The sequence below is a fragment of the Varroa destructor genome, unplaced genomic scaffold, assembly GCF_002443255.2.
Source record: "Varroa destructor unplaced genomic scaffold, Vdes_3.0 BEIS01000004.1, whole genome shotgun sequence".
Taxonomy (NCBI): domain Eukaryota; kingdom Metazoa; phylum Arthropoda; class Arachnida; order Mesostigmata; family Varroidae; genus Varroa; species Varroa destructor.
The window spans coordinates 34,646,540-34,666,274 of record NW_019211457.1 but is presented as its reverse complement, the minus strand read 5'-3'; the positions used below and the strand labels follow the sequence as shown (position 1 = coordinate 34,666,274).

The 19,735-nt window shown below is 38.5% G+C and overlaps 4 protein-coding genes and 1 long non-coding RNA gene across 6 annotated transcripts in view; 2 read left to right on the top strand and 3 right to left on the bottom strand.

Annotated features, from left to right (window-relative positions):
• Positions 1-236: 236 nt before the first annotated feature.
• On the bottom strand, positions 237-5,078 carry LOC111250193 (uncharacterized). Of its 2 annotated transcripts, XR_015327230.1 has the most exons (4): positions 4,861-5,078; positions 2,429-3,460; positions 2,252-2,343; positions 1,898-2,037 (listed from the first exon to the last, which is right to left on the bottom strand). XR_015327230.1 is itself a non-coding variant. In XM_022805039.2 (3 exons), the coding sequence occupies exons 2-3, from the start codon at positions 3,458-3,460 to the stop codon at positions 1,834-1,836; spliced, it is 1,236 nt and encodes a 411-aa protein (XP_022660774.1). In that variant the 5' UTR covers positions 4,861-5,076; the 3' UTR covers positions 237-1,833. The 2 variants fall into 2 exon arrangements, 1 of the variants encoding a protein (XP_022660774.1); XM_022805039.2 differs by lacking the exon at positions 2,252-2,343 and having other exon boundaries at positions 237-2,037; positions 4,861-5,076.
• Positions 5,005-5,883, top strand: LOC147756117 (uncharacterized). Its single transcript, XR_015327235.1, has 2 exons — positions 5,005-5,280; positions 5,497-5,883. It is a non-coding gene; the product is annotated as an uncharacterized LOC147756117 (long non-coding RNA).
• Positions 5,884-6,304: 421 nt separating this feature from the next.
• Positions 6,305-10,090, bottom strand: LOC111249165 (uncharacterized). Its single transcript, XM_022802670.2, has 3 exons — positions 9,804-10,090; positions 8,723-8,962; positions 6,305-8,198 (listed from the first exon to the last, which is right to left on the bottom strand). Exons 2-3 carry the CDS (start codon positions 8,959-8,961, stop codon positions 7,790-7,792), a joined length of 648 nt encoding a protein of 215 aa, XP_022658405.1. The 5' UTR covers position 8,962; positions 9,804-10,090; the 3' UTR covers positions 6,305-7,789.
• A 2,144-nt stretch (positions 10,091-12,234) lies between these two features.
• LOC111249709 (maternal embryonic leucine zipper kinase-like) lies at positions 12,235-18,401 on the top strand. The gene is made up of 8 exons (XM_022803941.2): positions 12,235-12,513; positions 13,764-13,927; positions 14,542-15,104; positions 15,439-15,651; positions 15,872-16,061; positions 16,600-16,874; positions 17,060-17,191; positions 17,426-18,401. Exons 1-8 carry the CDS (start codon positions 12,414-12,416, stop codon positions 17,625-17,627), a joined length of 1,839 nt encoding a protein of 612 aa, XP_022659676.1. The 5' UTR covers positions 12,235-12,413; the 3' UTR covers positions 17,628-18,401.
• Positions 18,402-18,495: 94 nt separating this feature from the next.
• The window catches only part of LOC111249710 (protein ARV1-like), a 2,076-nt gene continuing 836 nt past the window's right edge, over positions 18,496-19,735 (bottom strand). Inside the window, exons 3-5 of the mRNA XM_022803942.2 lie at positions 19,368-19,537; positions 19,029-19,180; positions 18,496-18,802 (exon numbers count right to left, since the gene is read on the bottom strand). Of these exons, the coding sequence (XP_022659677.1) occupies positions 18,678-18,802; positions 19,029-19,180; positions 19,368-19,537 (447 nt within the window). The 3' untranslated portion in view covers positions 18,496-18,677. The remainder of the gene's footprint in view (positions 18,803-19,028; positions 19,181-19,367; positions 19,538-19,735) is intronic.

Sequence of the window (19,735 nt, the reverse complement as noted above, 5' to 3'; positions counted from 1 at the left end):
TTTTTAAAAGTTTGCCATACATGTCACAGAAAACTAATTGTATAAAGCTAACTTAACTAAACGCTTTTTCTCTGTTGGCCTACTATCGTTTTTTGGTCATCGATATAAGCATTTGCAAAGCGAGCAATTCATATGAACTAAACGCCGGAAACTTATCTTTAGGCACCGACAGATATTGGCGTCACCTTTTTGCGTTTTAGAGCCGTTTAAGAAATGATAATCCTTTACGAACTAAATCCGTTTCATACGAATAAATTTCGTTTCATTATGTAAAATCTTTATTAGTCTTCATAGTTTCATAGTACTATACAAGGCTTCGAACATTCGTGAGTACAAAAGTATTTGCGTACCAAGAATTTGAAGGTAACCTATACATACGCCCTTCACCTGCATATGCACATTTATGAAACATTTAGAAGCGACGTGCACTTAGTTTGATAACATGATTGTATATGCTAATTGAATATTAACGAGATAATAGTAATAATAATAATAATAATCATAAAAATCGGGCCACAATATTTGATAATGATAGTAGTAATTGATCAAGATCATTTTAAGATTGTTGATTAGGAGTAAATACCTTTACCGGTGTGAAGTTCAGTCTTCCCTCTGATCGTAAGATGATTGTCAAACTGTATACATAATGGCCATCAAACGGCCTACGTATTTGGTCGTTTTGCGGCATCGCTATCAATAAAATATAGTCTATGTTGTTATCGTATTTTTGCTCAACAAAAGTGACGTCCTCTGTTAGTTATGTTCTCATATTTTCACAATGAACCACTTGGAGGACGAATTTACATCCAACGCGAGCGCTATTGTGAATAGTAATTCATTCACTTAGCAACTGTACAATAAAAAGGCGTGCCATTTCTATTTAAAGGATTTAGTATGAAATGAATATTGAACAATGAATGTTTAAACAAGTGATACCATCGAGCATAGTTAACAAGTGGTAATGTCCCTTTAATACAAACTTATTCAGCTTTTAGGCTATCTTGCTCTCCACATAATTAACATAGTTTTGTTATGTGCCTATAATCTCATAGTATCTTAGAAAATATATACGTCGGCCGCTGCAGTAATGTTGGGAATATCGAGGAGATAGCAGTTCCTTTTTACATCGAGTTTATTTGCTCTAGATTTACACCACCTCATTCCTAAGGCATATGGGTTCTGTTTACGTTTTCACGCCTATTTTACCTATAACTATTCCAGTCGTTGTTCTGTACAGAAGCACGTTACTCACTGTAACTTAAAGAATATTGTTTTTAACTTACAATATTATATCGCATTAAGTTTTCTTTAAGGATTCTTGATCATTTATAGCTTATGTAAAATTCCTTTTTGCAACAGAGGTTACGTCAAGGAAACGAGCGCCAATGTTTCTAAGGGCTTGCGCATACATGCGCGAATTGTATCGCCATAGCGCTCTCCCAACGATACGGATTCATCATCTAATTATTGCGTCGTTTAAATATCGGTTCACTGTTAGGCATACTTAAATAAGCTGATCAAATCATATATTCATGATAGCAGTAAGTAGTTCATTTCCATATTCTCAATAACACAATATTAATGGACGTTGACTTTCTCTACAAATAGCCAAAATCGAATGCACAAAAGTGGCTTAGCCTTATGGATCGACTTTTTGATCCATCATAGAAGATTTTCGCTACTGTTCAATCAACCACCAACCATCTATGCATCGCTTATTCCATTGGGTACTCCCGTTAAGAGACGGGTCTATATAACATCAACTTTGGTCTGCTTCCTCCGCTTGCGTTTTTAGCTATAGCCATGTGCGTCTTCCTTCGTTAGATACAAACTTCATAAGCTACTGCTTTCGATCCCTATGCAAACCATTCCCTGGTTTCGGCGGTAAAAATTCTGGTTAGTCAGAATCTCGATGGAGATAAAATCGTTTATTCCGTACATGCCTTGCGAGTTTGGTCCTTTGAAATAATTGCCTGCCTCGGGATCGGTTGTTCCAATATCGTCTTCAATAAAAGGCGTTCCGTCGTTATCGTATATCTATGGAAAGAATTTAAAACAAGGTTACATGTTACATGTATGATTGTTACAATAAGATACTTTCATACGACTTGCGATTTCCCAAAACAGCAACACACACGAAAGCAATTGTTTTTGATAAGCATTGCAGAAACGCAATCGTCCGTTACGGCTGTTTTTAAAGCTCTTTGTACTAAAGGTAAACACTATTTGTTCTGAAACGACAGGAACGCACCACAATACATTGATACAGCCCTGCTGCTTACGCGCTCTAAAAACAGGAATAACAGCCTGTGTTCAGTTTGGCCTAATTCAGATCGCCCGTATCTAGAAAAGGAAAGTATTTTGGTAAGAATATGGATTTCTATCAAATCTTAATAGTACGTTGTCAAACTAGTTTTGTCAAACCTACCTTCATAGTTAGACGACGCTTCATAGGCCAGTCGGCCGAGCTGCGTTCGTTTGAGGTGCCAATGTAAACTCCAAGCATCTTACGTCCCTCGACAAAACCCACTGCCAGGTGAACTCGACAAGGATAACCCCCAAGAAGTGCTTCTTGATCATCGGACGTTGCCGGACTACCGTTACGGTTCATCTGCTGTAGAAGTTTTTTAACGTTGAACCAAAGGAGAACGCTTTGAGCGCTGTGGCGCACTACCCATCTAATAATGTCCTCACGTGAGTTAGCCACAAAAGGTAGTCGAGTCATCTGCTGCTCTATGTTACGAATAGCCAGTGAATTTCGTTGTGTGTCGAGAACAATCATGTCCACTAATGTAGTGGGATTTGTATTTCTTTGTTGATTTTCTGCTCGCAGCCTAGTTAGTTCCGCTTCTAATATTCCTATCTTTCTGATGCAATCTCTGACCTGATCTTCCACCGACGCCCTCCTCATCTCGAGCCGGTTTACGATGTCTTCTTCGACTCGCTGTAGTTCAATGAGGAGGGTTTCCTTGACATTGGCAGCAATGCTGTCGGCGTCCATCATACGGCTGCTGCTTGCTTCGCCAGAGCTAGTCGAATCGGCGATACCTGTCAAACTTTCAGTGGTCGGCGATGAATACATTTTCTCGGTGACACGACATTCTTTTCGGTGCTGGCGCAACTCTTTCAGGGTGCCTTCCATGCCACAGGGACAATAAAAGTTGAGCTTCTCGAGGGCGGTTATACTAATCTTCATCGGAGTCGCTTCGCTGGTCTCGTTACATACGGAGCAACAGGCAATGTTGCGTTCTTCCGTGTCCTGAGCATGCTTCTCCGGAAAAACAAGGGCACACGAATCACACTGGACGTGTCCGCAACCTAACAACACATAATACGACACCGAGACGAAGCCGCAAGGACCACACAGCGGAAGCAATGGCCCGGCTACGGCGGTTCTACTTGTTAGTTCAAGGTCGACCGGCCCACAATTTAACTCGAGGGGTAGACCGCGGAAACGCATCTGTGGTAAACCGAATGAAACAAGGAAAGGTTACGAGGCATACATTATAGTGTCATATAGGTCACAGCTGTGTATGGTCTGTTCGAGCATAGAAATCGTACACCGCTTTTTTATATTGAGTGCGGTAATTATTACATACTACTTTAGCAATATTTCTAGTCCAGAGACGAATAAAAGTCAGCCAAGAAAAATCAGGAGGGTATTCCTCACAATCAGATATTTTTACGAAGTTTTGAAACATCGTACACTAATTATGGCTGCATAGAAATTATATTATAATGGAGACCGATCTCAATTCTGGCGTGTATCAAAGCAGTAAATTCAGAAATTAACGATTTAGTAGTCAGCAACGACTACTCCTATCGTTTCTGAGCATAGATTACCACAACCAGTAAGAAAATCCTCGGATTCTTACTCTATGCAGTACCAACTTACGCAACCCATTTCCTACTGGCGTGACAGTAGTGAGCTAACTAACTAATGATACACTAGCGTTATGCACGATCAACTAAATTGTACTTACTATCTTATAAAAAAGGTCTTCTTATATAATATAAAGTATTTCAAAATTAAACCGGACCCAACGCATCATTTCCAAGGTTGCCTTACATTATTCTACTTGTGTATGTATCTGATGGATTCACGTGTGACTATTACTAGTCACCACATTATCAAATGAGAAACAAGTTACCGATTGGGAGAGTCAAGCAGCTTCGTCTTCAGTAACTAGTCCACTAAGCTTTAATGTAAACAATACCAAATTGTGATGAATGAAACTTTCTTGAAATTTGATGAATGAAATTTATATAATATTGGTGTTTTACATATTGTACAAAATTATAAGAAGATAATTCAATCGACGCACCGAAGGTTACGCTTAGCGAATTTCAAGTTCACAATCGAATACTAATCAATGCTTCAGGGCACTGTTACCTACTACTGCTATATTAAATGGACACAAAGTTGACACAAACAGTCGCAAACTTATCATCAGCACCGGTTAGCACTGTTGCCGTTTTATTATAATGGTTGTGTACTAATGTCTTACATTCCAGCGGTACGCGTAAAAAAGCACTCGATATTAAAATATGGGCTGGGTCAACCGCGGATGACATATCATTTTTATACCTAAGCATCGGTGATGACTGCCTTTACAACCTGCATTATAATACCAAAACAAGATATGGCTGAAGGCAGAGTAAAGATAAATTGTCGGCACAATAACTTCATGACTAACTTAGGCGACGTATAGTGGTAAATAAGAGTTTTTTTTTTGTGATAAAATCAACCATTCTGCCATATTAAAAAATACATAACAAGCGCAGGCTCCTTAGCAGTTCATTGGTTCAATTGGTGATGTATGGGTCTTGCTTATTAATTGCGTAGGTTGTTTCTCTTACCTTGGCCAATGGGTAGGAAGACTAGGATCCGAGGTCTGCCTTTCTAAGGGAAAACTTGGGGTAACCGTAATCGCAACGACCACTGTCAGTGCGTCGACAAAACGTGGTCCTTAACGGATAAAACGTTCTGCAAGCTTACGAGACTGCCCAGAACAATCTAACCTTTGCGCGATTGTGTCTGATGCTCAGCTATCAGCTCTTTCAGTATTAAAGTCTCGCCCAAAAGCAACAACAGGTTTCGAATTTACGCGCCGCTGCAGACAACTTTTGCGCGGTCATTTTGACTAGCACCAGCAGGTTTCTGTGTCTAATACTGCATCTATAAGGAGAGAAAAGCTTATGCTATCGGTAGTAATGAATACCTGTGGTCAACGAAGAAAGAAGTAATTGTAGCTTTGTTGAAAAAAGCTACAATTAATGGTATGTTTTTAGTAACCTTTTTGTCAATGTGTCGTTTCAACTTTGAAGGGTTCTTAGACATATAGCAATCATTCGGCCACATTCCTTAAAACCTATTTCTTCTCCTGGACTCAAAAATTCGTTTTCCATACACGACTTTAATTTAGATTTACGTATGCTCCGAGGAATACGCTATACGAATTTAACTCTAGGTCATACAATGCTTTACTTGTAAAGATTGCAGGGCTCAAAGCGAAACCATTCCATCCTACTGATAAGTATCTACGTGGAACAACTAATTCTATTCTGCATAGCACCTTCAGAGGACGAAAATTCGTATATCATATCACACGTAAACTAAGTAATATTTCTCTAATTGCTATCTATGAGGCCAAGGTTCACAGGTCACTATCATTATCCTATAGAATTCAAGCAAGAAAGAATAGAGCTCAACTGGGATTGATTCGAAGTCAACTTGCGCTGTTAAAGATGTAAGGCCTAGAGGAACGTGATGATTAACGATACTTATTAATTTAGATCTTCATCCATAATGCCTTAACTAAAACCATGATATTCATGTTACCTATGTTCTGCAAGTAATAAAATAATAGACACCGTTTTATATCCGACATTCTCTTACCTCATAAGTTGGTCAAGAAACACTTTACGTCAAGCTAAATAATAAATCCACCTAGATGATATTTACTTATTGTTACGTATATTACGTTATCGCAACGTGCGCAATATGAAAATAAATTTTAGTTGGACTACCTAGATGCTAAAACAGTCAAGAAGACAGAAAACAGTCAGAAACACGGTTATTTATGTTCCTTAGGGGCGCCGACATCAAGTTTTTAAACCTCTGAAGATCATCCTAACAGACGAATTGACAATAATTAAATGATTTTGCTATTGGGATGTTAAAGAATGAAAAACACGCTGACCAAATTGACCACGTTGGGTGAGACGAGGTGCTCTTTTCAAACAAGCGAGGTACATGGAGTTTTGACGAAGTACATTAAAACATTTCACAAAAAAAAAACAATTTTTTTTTTTTCAATAAAGTAGCTGTATTTTATTCTATTTTTACGATTGCAAAAACGATAGATGTAGCATTAATTTAGCTAATATGCACATACAACTTGTATATTGTGCAGTTAACCCAGTAAAAATATTCTGCGTCTATATACGAGCATAGAGTTATGCAACCGTACGACATGCTTGATAGGTATGTTTAATGGATGGTCGACGCATGAGCCCTACACACTCCAGCTCTAAGGATTCAACCATAGATGTGCGACGTTTCCAGGTTACTCTCACGATGACTACTAAGCAATCGAGATGTACCCGAACTAAGCCCTAAACACACAATCTTTGCAACGAATAACGTACACTGCAGCTGTGTAGCTTTCCATATAGTTAAGCGTAGGTCGAAACTCAATCGATGAACAGAATTATCGTTTCTTGCAATACATGCACCGGATTCCGATTTTTTTTACTTGTTCTTGACTGTTTATTTTATTTCAGCTTTCTTTACATAGTACCAATTCTGTTTCATCTTCTGGAGCCATTTCGGTTTAACGGAACAATATTTTTTATAAATTATGTTCGAAGAGATCAAATGCCATTAATACTACAAGCATAATTATTGATTGTTCACCTCAAATGCTTAGCCTTTTCTGTGCTCGCTATGGATAATTACTGTTCACAGTACAAAGTTGGTAGAAGATTGTCGAGTGACAGATCCAGTGAGCCCTACAACTTCTTATTTGTCCAACTTCGCACAGAGTTACGATTAGAAAGTGGAAACATTTTCCTCCATCCTAAAGTTCTCTCTTGTAAGTATAAACACAAAAAAGGAAACATTCACATAGGCAACATGTAAATGCATCAGCTATCTGCTTTTAATACTACGAAGTAGTATCCGCTAGCCAAGATCAGAGATCCAACACAGATGTTTACGTGAACCGACACTAACTCACAACTCTAAAATCTTTCGTTTTTTAAGAGCAGCTGATATTCCAAACGATTAAGACCCTTGACCCAACAGTACTTATCTGTTGTGCCTCCGATCAATTCCAGTTCTCACCAAGTTAGACTGGAGCAGAGGTATACTTTGACGATGACTGGGACCAAGCGCTGCGAATATCTGAGATCATTGAACTCAACAAGTACTCTGGAAATATCCTAAAGCCAGTAGTCTTAATAACAGCTTACTGCGCGCCTTCTCTCAACTCATCTACCATTCATTCTTCGATTCGGTTAATTAATGCTACTACTCGGAGGTGATACCCTCGACGGAACTAAAGCGAAATGATATTGCTACGTGTTCGTAACATTACCATATCATAAGCTAGAGTATCGGAAATATGGCATATATTGAACAGATATTTTACATTACACTCTACCTATCAAAATTGCTTGGCAAGTAAGCACACAACTCGGTCGAAATGTCATTGTTATTGCTATGCCGAACATTCACGAAACGCGCCTGTTCAACCCTGTGACAGATAGATGAAATGAACCATTTCTATCTTACAAGGGTTTCAATAACAACTTGGCGCACGTTACTTTGCTTGCTTATTTGATCTCGTTGCTGACGGGCTGGGTTAGTTCCGATCTTTTTCGAGTGGTACGAAATCGTAACGACTTTTTTGCCCGCGGATTGCGGATGCGCTCCTTTGTTTTCTTTATGATCATTTGAGGACGCCAATCCTGCATTGGACTTCTGTTTGCGGGACCGTTGACTAGACGCTAGGTTCGAAGGCAATTCGAGCAGTGATGCCGATACTGACGCAGTTGTTTCGTTTACGAAAGCGTTTCGTAACTCCGGATACCTTGCAAGAAAACCTTTAAGCCATTTTTTGCCAGCACGACCTCCAGAATTTCTCCATGCCTGGAGGTGCCCCGTGGACGCTCGATTAAAGCGTACCGCAAACCTAAACGCGAGGCATTACGTATTTTTATATATGTATATATATGCCAAAAAAATGAAGCTAGTTTAACGGTTGTATAGACTTAGCTCAATCAACTTACTGGCGCTGGTCATTGGGTTCACTCAAACGTAACTTCCATGCGATCTTGATATTAATGCACTGTATACTACTCAAGAGACGTACGAAGTATTCTAATTAGTTTCTGGTGTACACAAAATAAATATGTACATTTATGTATTTAGTTGCAGAGAATTATAGCGTTCTTTAATGTGCTCCACTCGTTTGCCTCTCATGCAATATCAATTCCAGATACACTTCTAAATAAAGCGTTTATATAAAATCGTCTCGTTTTAGCATATTTAGCAGCGAAATTGATGATTTACGCACTACAAGTCTGGTATATATATAACAATCGAAACCAATGGCATATCAAATGAGTCACTTGTATACTTTTTGTCAGCATTATAGGAAAGGTTAAACTATCTATTCGACTCTGTTCGAGTTACCACAAATAGGCCATTTCGTACCGATAGACTAGAACGCAGAAAGCTGATTGAGACAATTGCGTACCGCCTTCAGCTTTCGCATGGGCTATCTTGCATAATTCCTGTTCCTGCAGAGACGAAAAGGGGCTGTTGTCCACACGTTGATTAAGGTGCCATGCACTTAGCAGATAACGTAGAGAAGGTCGAAACCTCTCCGCTGAGGCAGCCAAAGACCTTGTCCTGGGCCGATTTCTACTGTCGCCGATCGGCACTAGGGGCATTCTACAACAAACAGCAAAGAACGGGCATGCGTGGAACAGAAAAATATTCTGGTCTATCTATATAGCTCAGGCAAATACCAATCTATATAACACCATGTATTGCTTACAGGTTGAAAAAACCAGTAAGAATAGGTGAGCACAATTTGGGCTAGAATAAACCAAAAGAGTCTCGTTGTGTTCGGTAGGATTACAACACGCGTTTCTTTTCTATAGGAACTTGACAGTTAATAACTGTGTGCCAGAAACTGGGTTTGTAATTAAGTGCCGTATTTAGATGGACTAAGTGCGACGGGATTATTAAATGGTATTTTTCGCTAATCAAATCGAACTTTGCCGAGCAGTTGGTCACTTGATGTACTTAGGCAATTCTCAAAAGGTAGCCGAACGTTTTAACTAACGAGTATTTTAGGCTGATTTCGTAAATCTAAAAGAAACAAAAACTTCGTATGGCCATCTACGTAATTCATTTCAAGCCTAAGTTCTCTACAATAAGCTGAAGCAAGCAATAAAAAAATTATTAAAAGCAAAACTGAATAACAATTAACGTAAGCGTGTTTATCTAAATCTGCTGTAAACAATTACAACAGTAATGATTAGTTTGCATATATTCGCCGACGTATGACACGCTTAATATATAATTTAACTTGCAGTTGTATTAACGGTGAACGTTACCATATATAAAGCTAAGTATAAAAGAATCTGTCAACATTGGTACTAGGCGAGTATTGTTCACACTTTGCAAGAAGCAATACATAGCAAAAAAAGACAAGAACTAATAACATGCCAGTGGTAGATTTGTCTAGTTCAATTCAGTTTGTGGGCCGCATTCTTTTCATACTTACCTTGACGTTTGATTCGGGTTCGATTTTTAACTTGTCACTGAATATAGTCACCTGGGTCATCTCCAAATGATCTCAGTTGTCAGAGTTGACGCAGAAACAAATGAATGCCATCATTACGCTGTCTGCTGCACGAAATCGATATTGGCCGTTCATACTCAGAGACCAAGCTATACAAGAATCAGTTCCTCTTTCTCATAACCGCAGTGCGTGCTCCTTTATCGGTTTCATCAGCACGGCGCTACAGCTGCACTGCTACTTTTAGTGGTAACAGCATCAACAGCCTTTGTGTCGGCGCGCCATTTGAATTTGTCTCCTCATCGAGGAAACGGGAATTGTGGGCGTGGCCTACGCGACAGCTTACGGTAACTAATCTCTCTCTCCCTCTGTCTCTCTCTTTCTCGCTCTCGCTCACGTACACTCAGTCTGATACTCCTGAGCTAAGCTGCTAACGACGCCGACATTGTATCATGTTTTCCGTTAAATCGTATTCTTCCGTTAAATCGTAAAATTAAGTTGCCTATTAAAATGACCGCACATTATGACACTGCCAGGCGGAATACATTAGCTGACCCCCATTTGCCAGTTGCACTCGAAAACTGTGTCTGGTCTGAATCATGCGAATGCTATAATAGACGACTTACCCCAAGCTACCAAAAAAAATTCAGTGAAATAATTTATAATAAGCGATGCTATTTTATTACGAATAGGCATTATGCTGTCGTAACTTCGAAAATTCACTTATTACGAAACGCAGTTACTTTGAGCAGTTATTATTGATTTCTCAAGCTAATCGGTTTGTGTTATTTCCTTTAAACAATAGCAGGCCCGGATAAAAGCTTCAAAAGATATTTGTTACGCTTTTTGTGAATAATGATTTTTTAAAGAGAATTTCCTTCGTCGTAATTAACAGCACATCATATTTTTTGGAAAACATGTTGTGACACGAAGTTACCACAGGACAGATTGATAGTGTTCATTTAAATATGGCATTAAACAAAGGTTATCTAAATTAACTCTTTAAAATTAAGTTAAACTCAAAATATTAGGTGCAGCAACGCTCAAAGCACTTGCTATCAACTGTAAAGAGTCTTTCATGATATATCGTTTGAAAGAAGATTGGTCGTAGCCGCGCTCATGCCTATGCCTCTTGACAGCCTATCCAGTGGTAAGCCTCGCAAATTAGATTTGAGAATAGAATGAATCTGTCGTATTTCAGCTGAAATGATACCTTTGTTTAAAGTTTTCCTTATTTGAGTGATCAAACATCCCGGTCACAGCTTTTTTCGGTTATTTTATTAGTCTATTTACATGTGGTTTATTAATACTCCTGTTGTACGGGATTTTACAAAATGGACACAATGACAGTCAAGATGCAGAGCTGACAAACATCATATGGAACCTTGAAAAATCCATAATACACCATCTGGTCTGTGAAGGTCGGTCTGACCGAAAATCATATGAAAATAATTTGGTCAGTAAAAAATCTTACATAATTCATTAAAAAAACAAAAAATAAATAAATTAAATTTGCGAATCAGAATGCTTTGATTTAAATCTACATGATCTACCGTGTTTAACCAAATGCGCAAGAGTTGATGTAATTATAATGTGCAGGTAGTCACCGTGCAGTCGTTTTTGCTCTTTAAAGTCAAATAAATCATAATACCGTATAATTTAATTTCGTATTTTGAGAGAGTTTTTATTAGAATAATAGAGATTTTATTGAGTCACTTTTTGACCGAATAAAAGTTATTGTACTTGAAGTTTTCATTGAAAAGCTACGTTATTCAGTACAACCGGTAGTACTACTTTTAGCTAGGACAAATCATCCGGTCACTTGAACTTGATCTCGATTGTCAGGGATTGTAACAGCTGCGTGCAGATCTGCTTCTTTCATTAACGAACAATCCCTACTTGCATATCTTATTAGATGTCTGTCTGCCACCGATTCTCGCGAACATGCTTTGCCTATCGATGAATTTCAGGTACTTTCGTGCCTTACAATTAGCTAAGCTATTTGAAATAAATATAGCTGCTTTACGACAAGGTAGAATCGACACAATATCTATCGTTTGTAATGGAATAGACTGCAGCCATAATTTTAAACTTTTGAAATAAAATATTCATAGTCTTTCACATCGTTTCTTCTCTGGTTTCTTAAGAGGTTACTATACTCAATAGTCAACTACTTTATGGACGCGTTGTTCTGGCTTGCTATAAAACTTCATCGGTTGAGTCCCTCAGAAAGTATATCCCACCAGTCTTCTATTGGTCTAATGGGATTTCATCACTAAATGAAATAGTAATGACAAACGTCCTCATCCACTGGCGCTTCTAAATGGTGGTCGTTTAAAGAGGACGCGCGTGTATGGCCCCGACAACGCAGTCTAATAACAGATGTCTCGGTTGGGTTTCGTCTGCTCAACGCTTGTTGTTGTTTTGCATTCATCGGCGGGTAACAAAGAAGTTCGGTGGCGGGTTGATTGGCGGTATTGTTTGGGTTTGCTGGGTTAATTTGTACCCACTGAAATTTTCTTTTATTGGTTGTGTAGTTTGTGTTCATCATTAAAAGTTTCGTTCGAATAACTTCTTGAAGTCGCTGCCGCCACAATGGGCGACACGACTAAGGCATCAATAGAAAAAGCCACTTGGAATTATGTCAAACAGAAACTTGAAAAGGATTACGTTGTTAAACAAACGCTTGGATCGGGTAAGTTCATTTTCAAATAGTGACACTATCAAATAGTAATGTTTACATAATGTTAAATAAACTGAAAAAGGTGCTAGTAAAGTGATAATCTATGTCAGCAAAGTAACTGAGGTTTCTACAGTCCTTTTGCTGGCCAAGTTATAGATACATAGGGAAAAACAAAAGGACCGTTGTAGCCTATACCTTACATTACCGTACTCTGTATATTAAACAATTTGACGCTGCCGGCTTGAGATAACTCGAATAGTTAAGATGTGTACTTTAACTCGAATAGTTAAGGTGTGTACTTTTATGAAATAAAGACTAAGTGACTGTTCTCCTATAAAAATAGTTGCGTTGGTAGAGTATAATAACCTTCTAAATAAGTACGTTATAAACTGTCTAACCAGTCAACGCAGGCTTCCATCGGAATCTTGGTCTAAATGTCAGCTGTTCTGGTAAGTTTGACAACTGAGTGAACTAAAAATGTAGTAAAGAAGTAGCTTGAGTTATAACCAGCTTGTTTTAAAGTAATACTTTTTTGAAGCTATTTTTCTATTTATTTAAATGTGAAGTAAAGGCCCATCTAATGCGGCAGTCGATTAGCCTCACTGCACCTAAGTATCCTTCCAATGTTACCTTCTTTTTAGCTAGGTAAAGCTCTAACTAGTTCTGCTACACTACAAAAATAGCATACCCTAAGGATGCAGAATTAAGAGATCCCCTTGTAAGCCAAAATGGGGGTGATGAAAGTGAAGCCTTACTATTGCAAAGAATTTACAAAACTCTTTGGGAACCACCATTACATGTAAATATTTTTAGATTCTGAGATGTAACGCGGATGTTCAGAAGACTCGATTCGAATTCCCCGGTGAAATACTTGCAAACGCGGAGTTTTAAGTTAATTAACTTTAATATTAATGTCTAAATCTTAGCTTGATATCAAGTCACTCTGGAACCTCTTTACCAAGCCTTTGGAAATAATTGGCTTCAACATCTAGGACCGCTTGGTCTTGTAACTTGTGTCGCATCAATTACGTTTTTGTAGTAAAGCTTAAATATAAAGCCTATTAGTCTATTCTCATAAATGGCACAACTAGGCAGGCGTGATGCTTAGTGAGGTGAATCTGCTGATGATGAGAAAAAGTAACAACTGTGAAGCTGTGAATCGGCACGACATCTAACCCCGAAATCGCAACGCAGTATTTTTAGTGAAGAAATCACTGGAATCTATCAGTCGCATACAACAGATTGATCTCTTGCTTTTTCAGGGGGCTTTGGGAAAGTAAAACGAGGTTCGCACGTGATTACCAAGCACAATGTCGCCATAAAAATCATGGACAAAGAAAAACTCGGAGTCGATCTGCCCAGAGTTCAGCTCGAAATCAATGCACTGAAAAATCTTCATCATCCTAATATCTGTAAACTCTATCAGGCAAGCGGTCTTTAACAATATTGTTAATTATAAACATTAGTCAATCATACGTGAGGTTCCATATATATTCATACGGCAATAAAATACCTGGTCTGAATATTTGACGACAACGCAGGGGCCTCATTGCCATACTTCAATGTATCCTTGGATTAAGTAAAAGAATATACAACGTTGCCTTACGTTTTTTACTCGTTACTTTTGGACAGCCAGAAGCCCAGAAGCTGCTAGAGTACTGGAATAAGAGTTTGAAAAACAAAGCAGAATGCCTCTATCATATAAAAAAAAAAACTAATCTTTTTTACTCGATTAATTTAATAAAATTTCAAAGTACGTTGAATTCGGCATTTTGCCCAGATACCCTTGCCTACCCTTACTTTGCTTTAATCAACTTTTGGAGTTTCGCTGATATTTTGTCAGATTATCAAAGGAGGTCAAATGGATTTAGAAGGACCGAACTAGAAATTGGAAAGGCATGGGTTTCGGCTTTTTAAAAATGTTGGAGTAATTAAGTTTTCTATGACTAATTCAAATAATTTTCAATGACTAATACACTTGATAACAATGGAAGCTACCTATGTCTACTGCGAGTTCTAATCCTATGTCCTTTGTCTTAGGTGGTCGAAACCTTCGGCCACATCTGTCTGGTGCTGGAGTACTGTGAAGGTGGCGAACTGTTTGATTATATCGTTGATAGAGGTCGGGTGCCGGAAACTGATGCGAGGCGTTTATTTCGGGAAATGGTCTGTGCGGTGGCATACATTCACTCAAAAGGTTTTGCTCATCGAGACCTTAAGCCTGAAAACATGCTCCTCGACGGCATGAATCGAATCAAGTTAATAGACTTCGGGCTTTGCGCAAGTTGGAAACCGTCAGGAGTAGCTCAGAGCTTGAAAACTTGCTGCGGTTCACCATGCTATGCCGCTCCCGAATTGCTAGCTGGCCATGCGTACACTGGAACAGCAGCCGATGTCTGGTCTCTGGGGGTTATATTGTTCGCTGTTCTCTGCGGATTCCTGCCATTTGAAGGTGATAGTGTCCGTGTCATCACTTCGAAAATCAACAAAGGTCTCTCAGAGTTACCAGAGCACCTATCATCTGGTAGTAAGAACCTCATCCATAAAATGCTCACCGCTGAGCCAAACAGACGGTTTACAATGAACGACGTTGCATCACATATGTAAGTTAAAACTGGCCGGTTTGATGGCATTGAATGCGTGTTGTTCTATAAGTTAATATGAGCTGTTGGCATCTTTTGACGCATTTATTAGAAGACCTTAATCAGCATATATGTATATATCCGAATTAAGAAAAGATACGCTTTCGTTTGTTATGTCACTGGGTTTTAAATAACCGACTTATGACTGTGTTATCCTTAAAGGTTTTTAACGTTTGGATATTTAAACGGCTCCAATTTAACAAGTATTTAGTTGTCGAGTTTGGTATACAACAAGATATTTAAAGATCAGTTTGTTAACGATACCATAGTAAGCAAAACTCTGTACGTCTTTTAGGTGGGTCACAGATGGCGGCCGGCTTCTTCCAGCTACAACATATGACATGTACCTTACTGACCCGAAAATCGACTCGGACATAAATAATGCTGACCCTGTGATCATTAACGAGATGTCAAAGTATCTAAAACGGCCGCCTGTTGAGTTGAGTGATACGATCGAAAAATGGAATTATGACTCGTTAACAGGAATTTACCTTACCATGCATGACAGGTTAGTACAAGTAAGGTGTGTTTGGCTGGCTGCTGCAGTAACACATCCAGTTTTTGTCACTTCCAACCCAAGGTGATTACCATTAAAGTTAATTAAGACTTCACTATAGAAAGTAAGATTTCCAAACATTTCTATAATGTAATTCTTGAATTATCCTCAATTGTCTAAAATCAAAACGTTGTTCGAATGAACGAATCCATTTTGTTCTTTAATGTTGTAGAAAAAAGAAGGGACTGACGTATAAACTGTCTAAGGAAGAGGAACGACAATCTCGACCGATTGTTAGGAAAGCGTTATTTGATAAGGAGTCTATAGAGACGGTGGTGCCACCCAAGAAGCCCAGAAGGTCTAAGTCACTAGAGGATGGTTTGGACGATGCAGACCTTATGGTCATTGGAAGTCCCTCACAGGTTAAGTATCTGCTTAAAGGCGTAGTTCAACTTATAAATCTTCATGCATATAGTAAAAGAATCGAAGTGGATTTGGGAGTATTGGCAACGAGAACCAACAACAGAAATCAGAAAATCATTTTGGTTTGCTGATTCTCGTTTCACCTAATGTACACAAGGGGAACAATCCTTGGATCGTTATTTGCCTGTATTAAATTTCAAAAATTCGGTTTAAGAGACATTTGCTGATTTTTTTTTTGTGAATAAATTATGAATTTATATCGTTAAACTATGCGTGTATACTGGTTACAACACGTATAACTGGCATACTAAAACGATTTGATCGCGATGGTCTTGACATGTAGTATAAAGGCCTTCGGATAATAAAAAATCTCGCTTATCCAGTAAGCAGAGACAGGTTCATGTTAGGGCTGTACGTGCAAAATGTGCCTGTACTTCTCTCGCGAAATATTTACCGAAATAAAATTATGTATGTTATTTTCGTGCCAAAATTACATTCGCTCACTTGTCTATTATTTATATTGTTTGCATGTAGCAGGTTCGACAAGAAGCTGTTCATGAACGCTCTCCATTCAGACTACCTGAGCCAACAACCCCGCAGCGTGCCGTGGAGGGGTCTGAAGGTGGTTTTGTATATCAGACACCCCAACGTACGCCTCTGAGAACCCCTGGCTGTAGTAAAGGCAACAATGATTCGGGATCTGGAACGCCGTGGTCGTCGAAGCGACGCTTGCGTGAGGCCATTGGCAAATCGATTGGAAAAGTTCGACGCGCTTTCCTTACCCCTGTAAAGACGTTAAACGCAGAGCCCAGGTATCCACTTGAATTACAGAATGTAATCAGTTTATTGAAGGAAAAGTAATATTTTCACCTTTTCGCGGTTTTATTTGATTCTGCACAAGGCGGCGGTAAAAATTTGCTGTTTCTAGTAAGCATAATTATTTGGCGTACATTCTCCTATGTTCAATTGAAATGCCCGTTATTCATTGTGATTTCAGATATGTCAAGCACACGCAAAATGTGGCCAAGGTTCCCTACGAAGTTAACTATCAGGAGCTTTTACAGAAACTGGAGTCTAAATTGCAGGAGCTCAATTATAAGACAGAAATTAAGGGCTTTGTAATCAGAGGGTATGTAGCCAAGATTTAGAAATTTCAAGATGTACCGATTGCTTTGTTAAACTCGCGTTTCAAACATTCTGACATGGCAGTAATAAAGGGTCTGAAGTTAGTGCGTGTACATTGTTCTTTCGCGAGTATTACTACTAATTTATACTGTTTGCTTTACTGAATCAATTAAGTTTGGCTAAATAGTGCGGAGGCAGGTCCTAACTTTCAATAGCGATTCTCTCCGCATCTTTGCAGTTCGAAGGATGGCGAAAGGGAAAATGTTCGACCAGGAGAAAAGAAAGCTGCGAAGTCAACACTTGAGCTGGAGGTCGCTCGCTCATTAGAATGGAATTGCCTTGTCATAAAACGAAAACGACTTAACGGCAGCTCAATTGACTATGCTAAAGTCTGCGAGAAGGTGCTTGAGATTTGTGGGCGACAGACGACAGCCGTGTGAAGAGACTTTAAAGAAGTGCACTAAAAAAATATAGAGAACTAGTATAACTATGCCTAGTAATGTTAATCGTACAAGCACGACAAGGTTTATTATAAATGAGGCGAGATCATGACACCGTCTAGTTAACACTAGCTAGCACTTGTCAGGCAAGAGCGAAACGCTAAAATTCTCAAGAGTTTTTTGTATGTTTCGTTCTAGCTTCCATACAATAAGTATATTTTTGTGTGAAGTCGCAAGTGCAAAAACCAGAGCCTAACTCAAAGAACATAGCTATATATGTTACTACTTACAGCGATTATTGTCTGATTTTAACATTTTGGCTCTAAAAAATTTCAAGGAATATTATATAAACGTTTTGTGCGATGTTTCATGTTCCGTTGTTAACGAAGCCTAACTAGAGGAGATATTAACTCAGTCGTTTGTTTGGAATTCATTAATCTACAGGTCCTGAATGAAGAAAATTTTGTTGAAGCAGCATGGACGTTTTTCTTTAGGCCGCATAAAATTAAATATTTGATTGATTGATATATTTGCAAGTATCAGTACCTGTAAGTATTGTCGATCGGAAGAGACGTTGCCATTTTTACAATTATTGCGCACCTTTTAGCAACTTTTAGGAGCTGCGACTCGAGCTTAGCAAAGAAGCTCAACTTATGTGACGAATAGAAGTACTAACATTGTAAATAGACATGCAGCTAACAATGACTAATAACAATGATAATAAGAATATTAGGTACTCTAATAAAAGACATGCTAAGACAAAAGTAACCTTGATTTGGAAATTTGTCTTAATTTTTCGATTTTTTCGAGATCGAGTTTTGATAGAATTTAAACTCTCTGATCATCTAAATCTCATCACACGTTACACTTAACAAATGGGTAAAAATTCTATTTTTTTTTATTAAAACTGGAGTGTTGTACTTAGTGCTACGCTGAGTTCTACAAATTACCGTAGCGCATTTTTCTATTTAATTGTAATACCGTTATGACCGTTGGTGATTCGGGCGGGTTATGCCACTCGCTGTTAACATTGCTAAGGTGGCTTTGGAATTAAACATAATCAACGAATTGATTAGAGACGACACAGGGTATTGATGAAGCTGCTAACGTCCATTTCGCCCAGGCTGCTACAGCCACGCAAAGCAGTGAGGCCAGCCACGAACGTTCAAGGGTACCTACGACAAAAAAAATTTATTAAAAAATATTTCAAAAGATAGAATAGGAGGCAACTTTAATAAAGCACAGAATAATTTCGTCATGATCAACGCAATAACCATAGTAGCAGCTATGGCTCTGCAAATGTGCACCACGTTACAAAATTGAAACTAACGCGCTTATCGTAATCTATTAGATAAAAACTAAAAAGCTGTACAAAGGTAACAAACCATTATGATCACATACATTGTAACATGCGAAATTGTGCGAGAAGCCAATAAAATTCCGCTGCATATGCGGCAGCAACCAGAAACTCAACTGGACTCCACAGCACGATGCCAATATTGAGTAGTTTCGAAAAGCTAGACACCGTAACCAAGTAAAATACTCGCGACATGCTGAAATGAGTAATATCAGTTGCGTAATTTCTTCGTAAAAATATTAAATTTATAAACATATAAAAAGATATGTGGATAAATCTTGAAACTGGATCGGTTCCGTATTTTATTTCAAATTCCGTGCTCTCGAGCTAACGGATTAGAATCTTGTTTTTCACATATAACGTCTTTGTAGCAAAATACGTACGTATAATTATCAAACTTTGCAAAGGTGGACAAGCATACGTAAAGGACTGCTATGTAGGCCATCCAACCAAATGTGACCCGAACAGTCGTATCAAAAAGGTTCCACCGAAACGAGTCTCCTGTTTCTTCGAAGTTTTCCTCATAGCAACAAAGTGTCCACGACAGGAAAACCTATACAGATAAAACGGTGTCCAATTTGGTAAAAAAAGATATTTACACATATATTTGAAGAGTAGTAGATATTCAAAAGCTTGCTTCTAATTCTTTTTACTTTTCTATAATTCACGTTGTTGCGCAAAAGTGTTTTTTAGGATAACTGTAGAAAGTCGACCCGAACAGTGCAAGCAGACGAATACAGATGTATATATA

Excerpts from the sequence above, each read along its gene's own strand:
- LOC111250193 (XM_022805039.2), bottom strand. The coding sequence starts at position 3,460 with ATGCGTTTCCGCGGTCTACCCCTCGAGTTAAATTGTGGGCCGGTCGAC. Across the intron at positions 2,038-2,428 it reads AGCGTCGTCTAACTATGAAG|ATATACGATAACGACGGAAC; the intron begins GTAGGTTTGACA and ends TTCTTTCCATAG.
- LOC111249709 (XM_022803941.2), top strand. The coding sequence starts at position 12,414 with ATGGGCGACACGACTAAGGCATCAATAGAAAAAGCCACTTGGAATTAT. Across the intron at positions 13,928-14,541 it reads ATATCTGTAAACTCTATCAG|GTGGTCGAAACCTTCGGCCA; the intron begins GCAAGCGGTCTT and ends CCTTTGTCTTAG. Across the intron at positions 15,105-15,438 it reads AACGACGTTGCATCACATAT|GTGGGTCACAGATGGCGGCC; the intron begins GTAAGTTAAAAC and ends TACGTCTTTTAG.
- LOC111249165 (XM_022802670.2), bottom strand. The coding sequence starts at position 8,961 with ATGCCCCTAGTGCCGATCGGCGACAGTAGAAATCGGCCCAGGACAAGG. Across the intron at positions 8,199-8,722 it reads TTCTGCGTTCTAGTCTATCG|GTTTGCGGTACGCTTTAATC; the intron begins GTACGAAATGGC and ends CCTCGCGTTTAG.